Source organism: Nothobranchius furzeri, chromosome 15 (genome assembly GCF_043380555.1).
Source record: "Nothobranchius furzeri strain GRZ-AD chromosome 15, NfurGRZ-RIMD1, whole genome shotgun sequence".
In the NCBI taxonomy this organism is placed as follows: Eukaryota; Metazoa; Chordata; class Actinopteri; order Cyprinodontiformes; family Nothobranchiidae; genus Nothobranchius; species Nothobranchius furzeri.
This window is the reverse complement of record NC_091755.1, coordinates 28,887,920-28,902,480: the sequence shown is the minus strand read 5'-3', so window position 1 is coordinate 28,902,480 and position 14,561 is coordinate 28,887,920. Positions and strand designations below refer to the sequence as shown.

The 14,561-nt window shown below is 44.4% G+C and overlaps 1 protein-coding gene across 5 annotated transcripts in view; it reads right to left on the bottom strand.

Moving 5' to 3' along the window:
- Positions 1-14,561, bottom strand: part of samd11 (sterile alpha motif domain containing 11) — a 52,450-nt gene that overhangs the window by 18,013 nt on the left and 19,876 nt on the right. For all 5 annotated transcript variants that reach the window (XM_015967684.3, XM_015967685.3, XM_070545144.1 and 2 more), the window contains exons 4-6: positions 13,840-13,949; positions 6,907-6,999; positions 3,138-3,302 (exon numbers count right to left, since the gene is read on the bottom strand). In XM_015967684.3, coding sequence (XP_015823170.3) covers positions 3,138-3,302; positions 6,907-6,999; positions 13,840-13,949 — 368 coding nt within the window. The remainder of the gene's footprint in view (positions 1-3,137; positions 3,303-6,906; positions 7,000-13,839; positions 13,950-14,561) is intronic.

The window sequence follows — 14,561 nt, the reverse complement described above, 5'->3', positions numbered from 1 at the left end:
CACGTACATTAAGACCAAAGTCATCCCCAGAGTCTGATGTTTTCAACGAGCTAATAATATTGTCTACTTCCCTTCCTGTTATCTCTTGGTTTTGCATCGCTGATAGGAATAGAATCATAAAAAGAAGATTGAACAACTGAGTTATTTCTTTAATGGGATCTATGAAAAATCTATTAAACTCTGCAGCAATTTCCCTCGGATCTTTCACTAGATGTCATTTTGAAATGTTGCACACGAGCATTCTCAAGCTGATAGAGATGATGCTAATCTCACTTTCTGTGTTGATTTAATTTTAATGAAAGTCTAAAAACATAAAAAATATTTCATCCTCAGATAATTAACTATACTTCATACATCATGATATCCTAATGTTTCGTCATATATTTGTATATTTCCCTGTTAATATTCCACATTGTTTTGTGTGTTTGATGAGCACTTAAAGTGACCACCAGTGGAAAATATGTAAATTTGCAGAGAAACCTGTTCTTATCTTTGTGTTTGAATGAAAAAAGTTTTATTTAGATGCAAAAAGTTAGAGGAAGGGCTCCAATATATCTAAATAATACTCGTAATGCCTTCCAAAACCGTTTAATTCTCCAATTTCACTGGGTCTATACTCTGCAGCTCCTCTAACTCTTTTATGTGAACTGAGAGGAGCAGGGTCACCTGGGGCTCTGCCCTTCTGTGAGTCCGCCCGTGTTTAAAGTCACACAGAAAATATTTGAAACCTTCGTTTCCCCCTCTACACTCCTGCTTCATTCTGCAGCTGCACACATAATAAATGAAAATCCTAATTGAGAACAAACATCCTTTTATGTTATGAGGTATTTTGGTTTAGAGGGAGTTTTTAACATTTTCCTGCCATCCTATTTTTCTCACCGCAATCGTTCCTGGAATTAGGCCTAAATCCCTTCAGTTAAGCCGGGTTTTCTTCGACACGAGAACGTAGGCGAACGCTGCGCTGATACAGCTAGGCCAGTGTGGTGATGGATTTTGTGGACTGGCAGGTACACAAAAGCCAACATTCATCCACTAAAGTGCTGCATGCACCAGAAAACGAAGCATCTTTTCAGGAAGAGGCGTTGTGCCAGTCTGCTAAGTTTGAGCAGCTGTAAATATGTGGTGAATCTGCTGCACTGAACGTCTTTGTCCTTTCACTAATCACACACGCGGGTTCTCTTCCATTTTTGCTTTTAGGAAGATGCTAAAGAGATGTTGTTACAGCTCCATGTTTCAATGCTGACTGAACTGCAGGAGACAAAACATCCCATCCCTCCTCTCACTTTCATCTGGATGTCTACCCCCACCTCTCGTTTTATTTTTCCCTCTCCCTCACTCTTCTTTCATCATAAGAAGAGGGAGGGAAAGCCCTCCCGGCCTTTTCTACAACCAATGCCAACCCTCCACCTCCACCCCCAACTTCACCCCCTCCTCCTCTTATATTCTTTTTCCCCAACTCTTCTTTTACCCATCAGGTCCGGAGAGAGCCTCTCAAACAACACCTTGCACCTACACACACACACACACACACACACACCCTCTTCACCCCCGCCTCTCGTGCACACACACACACTTTCATTTTCTGTGCCCTACACTTCAAACACATGAAAGGATGCTCTGCAGGGACCAAGGCTAAAGGGAGAGTTGGCAGTAAGGAGGAGGAGGAGGTGGAGGAGGAGAAGGGGTGTGTGGAAGCAAGCTTGAGAAGGAGATGTATAGAATAGATGAGGGGCCCAAATGGGGCAGAGGGAAGAGTTCACGGCGGACTCATTGGGGACCAGGTCAATGTCAAGGGGGTCTCAGTGAAGAAATACATGTTAGCAGCTCAGGGGACAAAACTGCCATCCATCCCGTTCTTTGTTTGTTTCTAAGAGTCACTTTCATATCGAGCTTCAGCGGGATGATGTGGAGGTTGTGTTAAATCCACATGTTGTAAATAAACTAGTAAAAAGTCAGAGGATACCTGGAGGGCTCCAATAACCCTTACAGGATCTAACAGGACATAAAAAATCACCAACATCACGGAAATCTGTCCAAGAGGTGCGACTAATAAACTTGCATTGCTTTGTTGATTGACTGTTTAATTAATTTGTTCTGATAATCTGTTTTTTACAAACTGTGTCACTTCCTCTTGTGATGTTCAGTCTAACTTTAAATATGTCTGGAATGAAGGCAAGAGTAAAATCTGCAAGACTAATGGAAGTATGGAAGTTAAAAAAAGAAAGGAGCACACATATCATTGGTGCGCCAGAGCGCCTGGCTAAAGACCGACGAGGCTTCGGGGAAGGGAAGCCAGCGATCAGACCCGGCTATAAAACCCTCACCATGTGATGCATTTTGCCTGTAAATCCTCTAAGATACAGATAAAAGGCAATTAAAGCATTTATAGGCTTCGCTCCTTGGATTTGCAGCCAGCAATTAAAAATCATTACTAATCAAATAAAAATTGAAGTAGCTGAACTACAATTCAGCTGCAGCAGCAGCAATCAGATTGCTGCTATTGTGAAAGAGCTCATAAAACTGACTGTCAAAAAAAGGAGAATGTTAAAAAAATCTAAAGGAAATGTGGAATAAATAAAATGACAGCATCTAAAATCCAAACAAAGGAAACTTTATCGTTTTTTTCCTCTTATTAAACTACATTTCTCAAGATAAACCCGATCAATTTTATGTCTGTAGAAACAGTAAATTTGTGACATGCTGCCGGTTTCCTGAGTGTTGGGAGATTTAGAGCGTTAGCAGGCAGCCAGTGAGAGCCTCTGAACCAATCATGATGTTGATGTATGTGAAGGCTTGTGGGTGTTGTTAACAGCAGCGAGCCAGAACGGTCAGAAATCACCCAGACTGACACTTTGACACTGGGTGGGCAAGCACCACAAATAGAAATGTCAGCCATCTCCAAGGCAGTGGTTTCACCCTGGCAGCAGTGGCAGACCTTACCACAGAGCTCTGAACACAGAGCTGCACTCGCAGGTTCAAAAGCAGAAACAGGAGATCCAAAGTATGCTATCGCTTTATTTTTTTTCCAGAAGCTGTTCAAGGGCTTCAATTGGAGATTTTTGTGAATGTGAAATCACAAATGACTCTAAAATACTAAAAAGTGAGTCATAACAGAATTTCTGATGCTGAAGACTGACCATGGCCCTGCAGACCCATGCTGCTGGCTAGCTGGTAGAGGCGTTGCTGCTGCTCCTCGTAGGACCCCTGCTCGCTGAGCGCTGACATCATGCGTCTGTACTGCTCCACGGGGCTCATGTGACCGTGGCTGCCACCCACTTCCACCACTGGACTCTGGGAGTTCTCTGAACACAAGAGAAGAAGCATTTTAGCTGAAATACATAAAGCAAAAAAAAAAAAAAAACAACAACAGGATTTTACCCTAATCAGGCATTATGTCAACAATTTATAAATACAAAAAAAATGGCAGCCATTATGAATAGAGTTGATTCCAACGGTTAAATACAAAATACAAGAATGTCTGAATCACTTGTGTGTGTGTGTGTGTGTGTGTGTGGGGGGGGGGGGGGTGTTATTAAACACAAATCATTTAGTTGTATTTGAGTCATCCTGTCATGAACTTTAATGTTGGTTTAAGTGGTTTCAACATCCCTAACAGAAATGATAGCTAGAGGTCAATCACTTTTAGCCGTGAAACTGAAAACGGTTTATTTCATGCAGCATTAAAACTGGATTTGTTGCGTCTTTTACAAAGTTGATTGAAAATCAAACTACCGGTATGTTTTGTTCATGGCTACTATGTGCTTTTTTGTAGATTTGTGCATTAATCTTTATTTATTTATTGTACAATCCACAGTTTTTAGTGGCAAGGAGACCAGGTGTTCTTAATCCTCTGACATCATTTCAGTGGGAAACTTTTGAGTTTCATGCATTTTTTTTCCTTTGTAATTCCGACCAGACACGGAGACAGAGGTGAAAGAGAAAGGAAAAGACAAAAGGGGGGGTGGGGGTGGGGTGGGGGGTGGGGGGTTCCACAAAAATAAACAATAATGAACAAGAGTCTGCTTCTAGACCTGCAGAAAAAGACAAAAAAAAGCAAGAGAACAAAAAAATGGGACACAACAACAATACAACAAGATCTAGCTATCACTGCATCAACTTGATGAAGAAATATATAATCAACATTGTTTAACTGAAGAATCACACGATAATAAATCACAGTGCATTAAGTGCCCACCATAGTCTTAAGACCTGTTTAACGTGCCCAAACCCATACTTTTGAGAGCACCATGTGAGCACCTGTGTGTGTACACGCTCTTATATATGTAAGGTTTCTCTATAGGAGCGTACAACAGAGAGTGTGAGGGACCACAGATCTGCCCCCCAAAGATGCGCAGGAGACGGGGGGAGCTCCAAGTCCCAGAGATCCAGGCGCTGCCCCAGAACACAGGAACCCCAAGGAGACTGCAACCAGAAAGGCCCCCGCCCCCCTCGAGAGGCACAGAGGATCGCCCCGGGGGGCCACAACCAGCAGCCAGCAGAGTCCCGGGAGATATCAGCAGCAAGCCCTCAGGCCCGCCTGCAGCCTCCCACCCCCTAGCCGGCCGAGCCTGGGACCCAGCGACCCGGGACCCAGGGGTGACCACCCCCGTCGGGGACCCAGCAGAGCCCAGGGACCCAGACCCCACCAGGCAGCCACCGGGATTGATCAGGCAGAAGCCAAAAATCTTAAACCCCCAGACCCGATTGCCACGAACATTCAGGCAGACCAAGGCACCACACCCCACACCAGGTGTGGCAGGGGGAGGGGGGACGAAGATCTATATCATCAAAAGAAGTTCCAGGAGAGGGGAGGAGTCAAAGGCCCCACCTGACATATACAGTCATACACAAACACAGTCACACACTCCCTCCCTCATGCTCACACATACACACACAACCTAAGACTTACAAAAATGCACGCCGGACACCCACTCATGCTCCCCATACACACCCTATTCACTCTGGTCCCGGTACTGTTGCACATTGGGTACAACCATCACCGGTTACCAGAGTTTGACCCTTTCTGCTGGGGTGCTGATGAGCAGGCTCCCCCGCCCCACGCCGAGCACAGCAACCCACCACCCCAGACCCCAACCAGACGGCCAGATCTCCCTCCTAGCCTCCAGCCCCAGAAAGCCAAGCAACAACAGAGGTGTCATGCATTTTGAAAATAAATTCAACTTATAATTGTGTTTAATTGGCAAATTTAAGATATTTAGATTAATAAAAAAGCTGACACAACAAATAATTACAAAAGATGAAGATTGTCAACCCACAAATGATGATTTTTTGGCAACGAAGGCCTTTTTCCTCCTCAGAGATTACCCAGAGGCCTCTGCACCGATCTTTCATTAAGAAAAATGCGCTGACGGACAGGAAGCCTCCTCACATGAAGTCATACAGTCATACATAGTTAATGTTCTGAGCCTGACCTCAACATGAACCTACAATTTATTTGACAGCACTTTCCATACTAACACCACCATACTGGGCTTTGTCTTGTGTATTTTGTCAAGTACAAAAAAACAACAGAAGGAAAAAAAAGTCCATATATGTGAAAACACAGCTGTGTGCTTCGTAAATGATCAAGGTGTACGATATCCATCTAGCTGTCAGTCCTCATGCTTAATCTCTGGCTCTGACCTCCCTCCTCCCCCTTTCTGTCAATAGTAACATGATCTAAGTCTAGGGTGATGGTGGTGGTGGGGTATAAGGGGAGGTGGTTCAGGAGTTAGAAGGAGACAGAGGATAAGGTGGAGGAGGGAGACGCAGAGGAAAGCTGGGGTTATTTTTACCACCCTCCTCCTTATTGAAACCTGAGTCTGGCCCCGGGCAGGCGAGCAGGAGTGGCGCTGAGGAGCGGAGGTGGGGTGGAGGAGGTGAGGGAGGAAGCAAACACGCAAGCATCTCTGTCTCTCCTGCCGAGCTCCTGCTAATCCACCCAAGGTCCTGAAGTATATGCATTTCCGTGTGTGTGTGTGTGTGTGTGTGTGTGTGTGTGTGTGTGTGTGTGTGTGTGTGTGTGTGTGTGTGTGTGTGTGTGTGTGTGTGCAAACTAGTCTGTGCCTGTCTAAAGTTTTTTCTGCTCTCTAAACACAGCAGTAGGTGCCGACTTTGCAGCTGAAAGGAAAACAGACATCATTTACACAGCAGCATCCAATCTCTCTGGCTCCATCCCATATGCGACCCTCTCGCACTCCCTTTAAGTCTATTTCTTCACCTGCATTAGTCATTAAAGGATAGCGTCTGTCGCCAGACCTGGGTGGGTGGGTGGGCTGGGGGGGGATGAAGATGTAGCCAGCACAGAGAACACAAACACACAAACAGGTGTCGAGTCAAGCTTTGGGTGTGGACAGAGCTCAAGGTTAATACACAGGATCAGCGATATTTTGAAATGGCTTAGATGCATTTCTCTGAGCAGCAGACTATGTGCACACACACACACACATTCACACACACACATTCACACACACACACATATCTAAACAAACAAGTTCCCTCAGCCAATGTCAAACTGGTGCATCTTTTAGGAGGTGAAGTTGAGTCTAAGTGAGATGATAATGGCCAGGAATGAGTGGCTTTGGAGGAGGAGGAGGAGGAGGAGGAGGAAGAGGAGGAGGAGGAGGAGGAGGAGGAGGAGAGCTGTAGGACTGTTGCAGTTGCAGGTCATTCAAAGGGCAAAAGTCAAAACAAGGTTAGCTGAGTTACTGCCCAGCCTGCTCTCCACATTCACGTACACCAGTCCTGTTAAAGCCTTACAGAATGCATCACAGAATAAAAAGCCTGTTTGATGCACACCTGTCACCTCTGTCTAAACACACTTCAGCTGTTTTGGCCATTTTCACTTTTTTATCTTAATGATCCTTAACCATTCACAAATCTCAACATAAAACAATCCAGTCTTACCTTTTGGAGATAAACTGCGTGACTTCTTGGTTTCAGAGGGACACTCGCTGCTACTGTTAGGAGAGAAGTTTTTCCTTTTGCCTAGAAGGTCGTCTGTAAATGAACACACACACAGGGAAAGAGTTGTAAGAAAAGAGAAGACCAAAGAGAACTTGGTATCACTACCCTGCCTGCATACATGGCATCTGCTTTGGAAATGCAAAGGAGAAAGTGAAAGATGAAGAGGAGGTGAAGCAAGCCTCGAGCATCTGGAGATGTGCCTGTTCTGTCAGCGGTGAGGAGGAAGCCGGTAGCACCGAGGATGACAGCTCTGCCCGGCTAATTCATATGTGTGTTTCTCTATTCGAGGCAGGGAGAAGGACTCCGTCTCTCTGCGTTTCCTGCAGCGTCTCCATCCAAAAGTCTGAACTCAACAGTTATCACAGATATTCGTCTCTTTTTGTCTTTTTCCAAATGTTCTCCATGTATGCCTCTGCCTTAAGTACACATTACTATCGCTTTATTATCTTTTTTTTATAAAAGTTAATGGTCAGAGTCTCAAGGCCAGCTCATTTCCATGTAATTCTGACACTTGTAACTTTGTCCAGGGATATTAAATCTGAGCTCCACCTCATCCTGAAGGGTGGTGCAGGGTCTCTCCTCTTGATTCACACCTCTGTTGATCAGCTCGTTTGAACTTTGGTCTCTCCAGAGCCAATCAGACCCACCAAGGGTCACCCCCTGTTTTCTGGGTGACTGTCAGTGGGGGTTTATGACAGCTGACATGTTTGTTCCACTTGCTTTAATCACTCACCACCAAAAGGTAGTCCAACTCCAGATGGAAACTGTTGCTTACTCACAATAACAAACACAAAAATCTCCATAAGAGATTTTTGTTTAACATTAAGCAAAACAATGTTGAGATTTATTCATAACACATATGTGCTAATAGTTAATAGATCATGCAACAATGTAAGCCCACAAGAACACAAATTTTCATGATTTGACCAAACAAAAGCAAAATAAATCATTGATTTCTCAACATAAGACATCCAGTGATAGGCTTTGAATACAAATTTGAACCTCCACAATCTTTTTCTTCATATCCTCCTCTAAAAAACCTTGTTACTCCATCTGCTTCTGTCTCCGGCATCTGGATGTGTTTCAGTCCAGCTCCCACTAGAAGCTATCTCTCTCTCTCTTCCCAATAACGCCCTCTTCCTTCTCCTCCCTGCTGTCCCAAAGCTTCCACCTCTGCCACCAAAGACATCTAGTGTACAATTACAGAACCCCCTGCTGACGTCTCCTCCTCTCCTCTCCTCTCCTCCCCTCTCATCTCTCTCTCCTCCCGCCCCATCACCTCACCTCCACCCCCTCCAAACACACCTCAAATCAATACTGGCCTAATCAGTGAAGGGAGGGGATGCAGAGAGTTGCACACAGCGCCAGCAGGAAGGAAAGAGCCGTTTGTCGTCGCTCTGTCCATCTTCTTTCATTTCTATCTCATGCACATCTGATTTTTCCAAATCTTCTGTTTCTTCCTGCACGCACAGCCAAGCCACAACTGTTGCTCTCCTTTTTCACATTTCAATGCATATTTTTAGTACTGGGGAGGGCATGTTTCATTTTGATTTGTTTTGTTTTTTTCCCACCCTCAAGGAGAATGGTCTCTCTCTCTCTCTCTCTCTCTCTCTCTCTCTCTCTCTCTCTCTCTCTCTCTCTCTCTCTCTCTCTCTCTCTCTCTCTCTCTCTCTCTCTCTCTCTCTCTCTCTCTCTCTCTCTCTCTCTCTCTCTCTCTCTCTCTCTCTCTCTCTCTCTCTCTCTCTCTCTCTCTCTCTCTCTCTCTCTCTCTCTCTCTCTCTCTCTCTCCCCTTTTCAACAGGACAATTTTTCATCATTTGCACAGCATGTGTAAACAGCATGGAGAAAAATGAAAACAACATATTTTTGCTACAAAGCTGAAACCAACAGACTTTGGTGTTTAAAGTCACGTGTTCAGGTCCAGTGTTTGCCCTTTGACCTTTACCCAATACCCTTTAGCTAATGAGTGCTGATTTGAAACTAGACTTATGCGAAGTGCATTGTGGGTTTCTCAGCTATCCTGGACGTTTTTGTACTGATAACTGATTTCAATACAACTACGAATTATTTGCACTTTTCTTTATGAAAGATGCCAATCTATGAGCGTATGTGTATATGTGTGTATGTTTGTTTCAAACTTTTGAGTCTGCTGTTGTTTTAACAGCTGGAAGTTTTAACTTATTCTGTATATTTATCATGTTCCATCAAAAAGACGGATTCCCAACTACTCAGAACAAGAGAACAGAGAAAGGGGGTCAGGAAATTAAAAATATTTAGCACCCATAGAAGTCCTGGTGTGGATGAAAGGCCAACTGAAACTGCCAAAAATGGAGAGAGGAAGGAAGATTGCTAATGATGCTGTGTTTGATGTGGCCTCTCAGGTCCTGTGGCGATACACTCCTTAACCCATCCAAAGGAGGCAGAAGGGGGGTGAGTGCTAAAGGACAAGAGCATGCATAAAACACTGAATCCATTTCAGTTTCTTCTCATTGTCATTTCCTTCTCTTTCCCAACCATGTCCACAGCATTTCTTTCACTGATGGTCTCCATCTATCCTGTTAGTGAACCCCTATTAGTTAAACCCTCTCTTCTACCAAACACACACTCACAACCTGAGCCTTTCATGATCAAACGCACATACCCGAGTTGCCTCTTCAGCCGACCTCACTCAAGACGCCGTGTCTCCTGAGCAAGTGCTCGAGGCCCAGAGATTTGAGGGCGGAAAGCTTTTAAAGCCAATTAAATGGGGCTTCTTAGAGCAGAGGCGCTTCCTTTTAATGCCAAACCCTGAGCTTTGCCTGCATCCTTCTTACTCCCAATAACACCTCTCACACTCAACTTTGTAACCCCGTGTCTTTTTCTTAATTTAGCTCTGGAAACACTGGTTGTGGAGTTCTGTTTTAGGTTCAAAGCTATCATTTTCCTCATCAAAACAGGGCAATTATTCAGTGCCGTTTGCTATTATATATCTATTATAGTCTACATGGTAACCTTTAACAGCACCTAGACTCCGGCTCAGTTCCTCTGTGCTAATTACCCTCCTAGATGAGAAAGAAAGAAAATGAGCTGTCTTTCAACTGACAGACCCAGGGCAAAACGTTGGACATGGGAGCAAGAGCATTTCCTCAAGCACCAGCCATTCACCTTCCCTCTCTCCATCCCAGAGAGCGTGTTGACAGCACAGAGAGCCAGACTCCTTAATTCCTCGCTTACTCTGTTAATCTGCCATCTTTATCAGGCCAAGGGAGGCAGAGGAGGGGAGGTGTGGACTGTGTAGAGAGAGGAGCAGGTGGGGCGGGGGGAGTGTGACAGGTGGGGACGTGGGGTGGGCCGCCAGCCACAGCCCTCCGATCAATCTCCACATTACAGCTGACAGAATGGTGCTAATAACTTATTGATCCCCCTTCCGCGCGCCGGGGCCTCCGCCGGCCCTGAAAGCCCCACCATTGATTGGCTTACGGGCCGATGCAGCTGGGAAAGGGATGTGGGGGTGGTGTCAGGGCAGGGGAGGGACGGATGGTTTAGATGATGGAGCTGGGGCAAGAGGGACTTCTGATCACACCAAAAGCAGGATATGTGCAAATGAAACAGTAAGATAACATAAAATACTCCTTTTATTGCCATTCTCTCTGATTGGACCAGTTATGGGAGACAGACGTGGGAGAATACTGATGGAGACGACAAGTGAGATGACGGACGTGTCAGATTTTACCACTGACTCTAAAATAAAACCTTATGTGGCTTTAGGATGTAAATACATGTTAAAACTTTGTTTGCTATTCATATATTTTAAATGCATTCCTGCTAAAACACGCAAAAGGCTTTTATTTATCTGAAGCAGCGGTTCCCAAAGTTAGGGTCTCGGGTGCTTGTGCAGTCAAATCGTTCAGCCCACTAGTCCTCACATTCATCTTCTTCTGGTTAATGCAACTGTTGCTAGGCAACATGCCAGAATATGAATAATAATATTGCTGTCAAACAGCTTGCAGGTCATTTAAGGTATTTTTAAATGCATCAACAGATACGTGTCTGATAGGAGTAGACACTTTCACAAATTTGTAAGATGAAAGTGGCCATAAGCTAACAGGACACACACTTCTGATTCATCAAATGAAACAAAATCTCATTTTATAAACATTGAAGAATAAAAAAGGTCAGAAATGGTTTGTTTCATTGTAGGGCAAATGTCATAAACCCAAATCCAAGAGTTCTGGTGAAATGTTTCCTTATATGTGATAATTATCAGGTCAGAAGACTTTGAAAGTTCTCCTCAGTCAACGTTAGTTGAAAAGAAGTGTGTCACAAACATGCCAAGCTGGGCATTCACACACGAGCAGACCTCTAAAACACAGTCTTTAAAACCACACATAGAAAGGTGTGTATGCACTAACGCACACAAAAATGTGCTGAAGTCCCAAACCGCTGCTGCACCCCCCCACCCCTGCCACACACGCCGACAGGCTGTAACTGCCTCCAGGAGCCTCGGCATAAGCAGCAAGGCAGAGGGAGCGAGCGGCGGCCCAAAAACGCCTTATCTGCCTGTTTGAGTCTCTGGTCTGACCGCAGAGCCACAGTTTACAGTCTCCACAGGCAGCCAGGCTCTCAGCGTTGGCGCCCTGCACCCCCCACCCCCACCACCATCTCCACCCCTCCTCCTCCACTTCTCTCTGAATAGCCAGTGGCTGTGGAGGGGGGGGGGGGTGAAGCACAGAAGAGGAGGAGGGAGGCAGCCCTCCTGTCTGTTCCTCAGATTTAATTAATGGCCTGCTCCAGCACAGAGACAAGCCGGCAAGCCTGCTTCCCTTTGCTCCTGACCCCTGCCACACACACACACACGCACACACACACACGCACACACACACACGCACACACACACACACACACGCACACACACGCCAGTTGCCGCTTCACCTCCTCTGATACTAATGCCACGATCATTCATCTCTCTCTCTCTTCCGTCTCTAACATTTCTTTTCTGCCTCTCAGAGTTTCAGACTTTTCACCTGTCCGACACCCTTCACAGTTCATCGTCAAACACTTCAGGAAGATGAGCCAAACAGCCGACCTGACTGACAACACCAGGTACACACACCAGGTCAGACAGCCCACTGTCCTCTGCACATGTCACCCACCTGTGTTTAGATACAGCTTTCAGCCTGTGTTGATTTTGCGTGGACTTGCAAGATTGTAACTATGTGTTATTTGTGTGTAATTGTATGTTTGTGAATGTGTGTGTGTGTGTGTGTCTAATTTCACTGGCAGACAGAATTAGAGCCAGTTGCTGATCGGATTGGACTTGTTTATAGACACAAAGCGAGCCGCTTATGCAGCCTGTTAAATCTCCCCTTAATGCTCAAACGGACAGATTTTAGGGTCTTGGACTCCCCGCGGAGTAGGCCACGCTGCGCTCAAACCCTCCCCCTCGCATCCACCTGTAAATGATTCTTTTCCATCCTCATTAGGAAAACTGCCTCTGAACTCTCAAGTTTGGTTGCTGATTAACAAGGAAGTTTTGATAGAAATCCGTCCCAAACTGTGGTCTTAGAAACCATCTGAGTCGCCTCCCCACCCCCCACCAATCCTACCTGATATCACAGGCACCGTATGGACAATTAATCTGGCAGACAGAGGAGGTGAGCACACATTGAGAGGGCTTGGAGGTGTTGGGTCTGGGGTGACTATGCCACACTGGCTGTCTTGGTTAATGAAATAAAAACAAGCAGGGTCAAACGTTGACTCACATTGTTGCAAAGATATAGTTACCATTAAAATCAAGCACTTCAATTCTTATAAAATATATATGACTGAAGTTTTAGTTTTCTGATTCTTTTTCTGGCAGTGAAAATTTGGTTTTGTAATTTTTGTTTTCATTTGGACCAATTATGTAATAATAATAATAAAATAAAGGTGATAACAATGTAAAGTGATAGTGTTTGACTTTTTAGTCAAACATTTTTAGGGTAAGTTTGTCCATTAGTTAAATTTGGTTCTTGCTTTATTAAGATATAAGAACTAAAATATTCGTTAGTGGTCAAAAGCCACCTTAGAAAATACTTTTAAAAAGCCAATTTGCCTCCAAAAGTCCAGTTTGTTAACATAATTGGCTAACATTCAGAATGATGATGCTCAGTCGATGCTTGGCTGCACGGAAACTCAAATATCACATTTTTATTGTATTTCCTGCAAACACTGAAGGATCATGCATGTGCATGTTTTTACCTCCAGAATCTATAAGTTCATTGCAATTCTTTAAATAAACTGAAATTGATATTGGCAGGTCAGAGCTGCAGAGAAATTATAAGTCTGTATCTGCTTATTAAACTAGATATCTGGTGAAGCTTCCGAGATCATATATAAAACTTAAGGCTTGCCAACTATAAAAGGTCGACTTTGGGGGTTTTAACGCCGCAGAGTGATATATCTTGACAGCTGCAGAATCCCCTCAAACACGTTACAAGTAGCTGTAATTAAATGCAGTCTGAGTAAGCTCTTAGCATATGCACACTACTGCGCCTGTCCTCACATAAAACAGGATTAAAGGCAAACAAAGTGATTTATTCAAAGGTAATTTAAACAGGGGGTTTAACCCCTAAAAAAACTCCCTGGAGTGCGGCAGAGAATGTGGAAGAACATTAAGTTATCAACTTAAGAGCGACCTTTAGGAATGAGTAATAAGCTTATCCTAAATTCCCTCAATCAAACACATTAGAGTTAATTACAAGTAATGAGACATGTACATGTGTTACAGGAGATGTACAGGTGGTGTACAGTAACAGCCAAGATGAGAAGGAAACCCCTGGTGAAAAGGATGAAGATCCTTTTAATTCAGCTGCTAAAACACTTAAAAGCACTCATTCTCATGCAACATCCTACCTGTGTGTCCAGTGCTGCTGCTGTGGTCAGAGGCAGAACGTTCGTCGGGCATCCCGTGCTGACTGGTGTGGTGCAGGTTGGAGATAATTGTAGACAGGTCACTGTCACGACTGTAACAAACACATGAGGAGGATTATGAGAAGGCGGCAACAAACTTAAACCCATCAAAACCTGTTTGGACGAAAGCAGCAGCTTATTAATTCACATAAATTTCATGCACTGCTTACCGCAGGAATCCTCCATTCAGACAAACCCGAGCTGTTTAAAAACGCACCCTCACACAGACTGAGCAGCTACAGGTGGCCGTCCTGTCGACTGGCTCTTAATGCACTCTGACAGACTACCGCGTCCAGCACTTTCAGGTCTCATCCCTCCTCATCTTACTCTCTCAGGTGTATTAATGAACATATTCACAACCAGAAGTAGTTTAGCAGCTTGAAAACCAATTGCAGCCCTTTTAGAAAATGCAATTTGCAAAATGAGAAATATTTAAAGCAGCTGCAAGATTATCCTATTTGACTTAGAGTTTTTTAGAAGATAGCAAACTAGCAGTAAACAATATGAGTGAAGGTATTCTAATTTTTTACACTTCAACAAGGAGTTGTTCACAAAGAGTCGCATAAACACCCTCCCTTATGGGGGGAGGGTTCACAGATTAGTCCCAGATTTGGTTGGAGCCTCTGTGTCCTTACAAAAATTCTATCCACCATCTTTCTGAACTC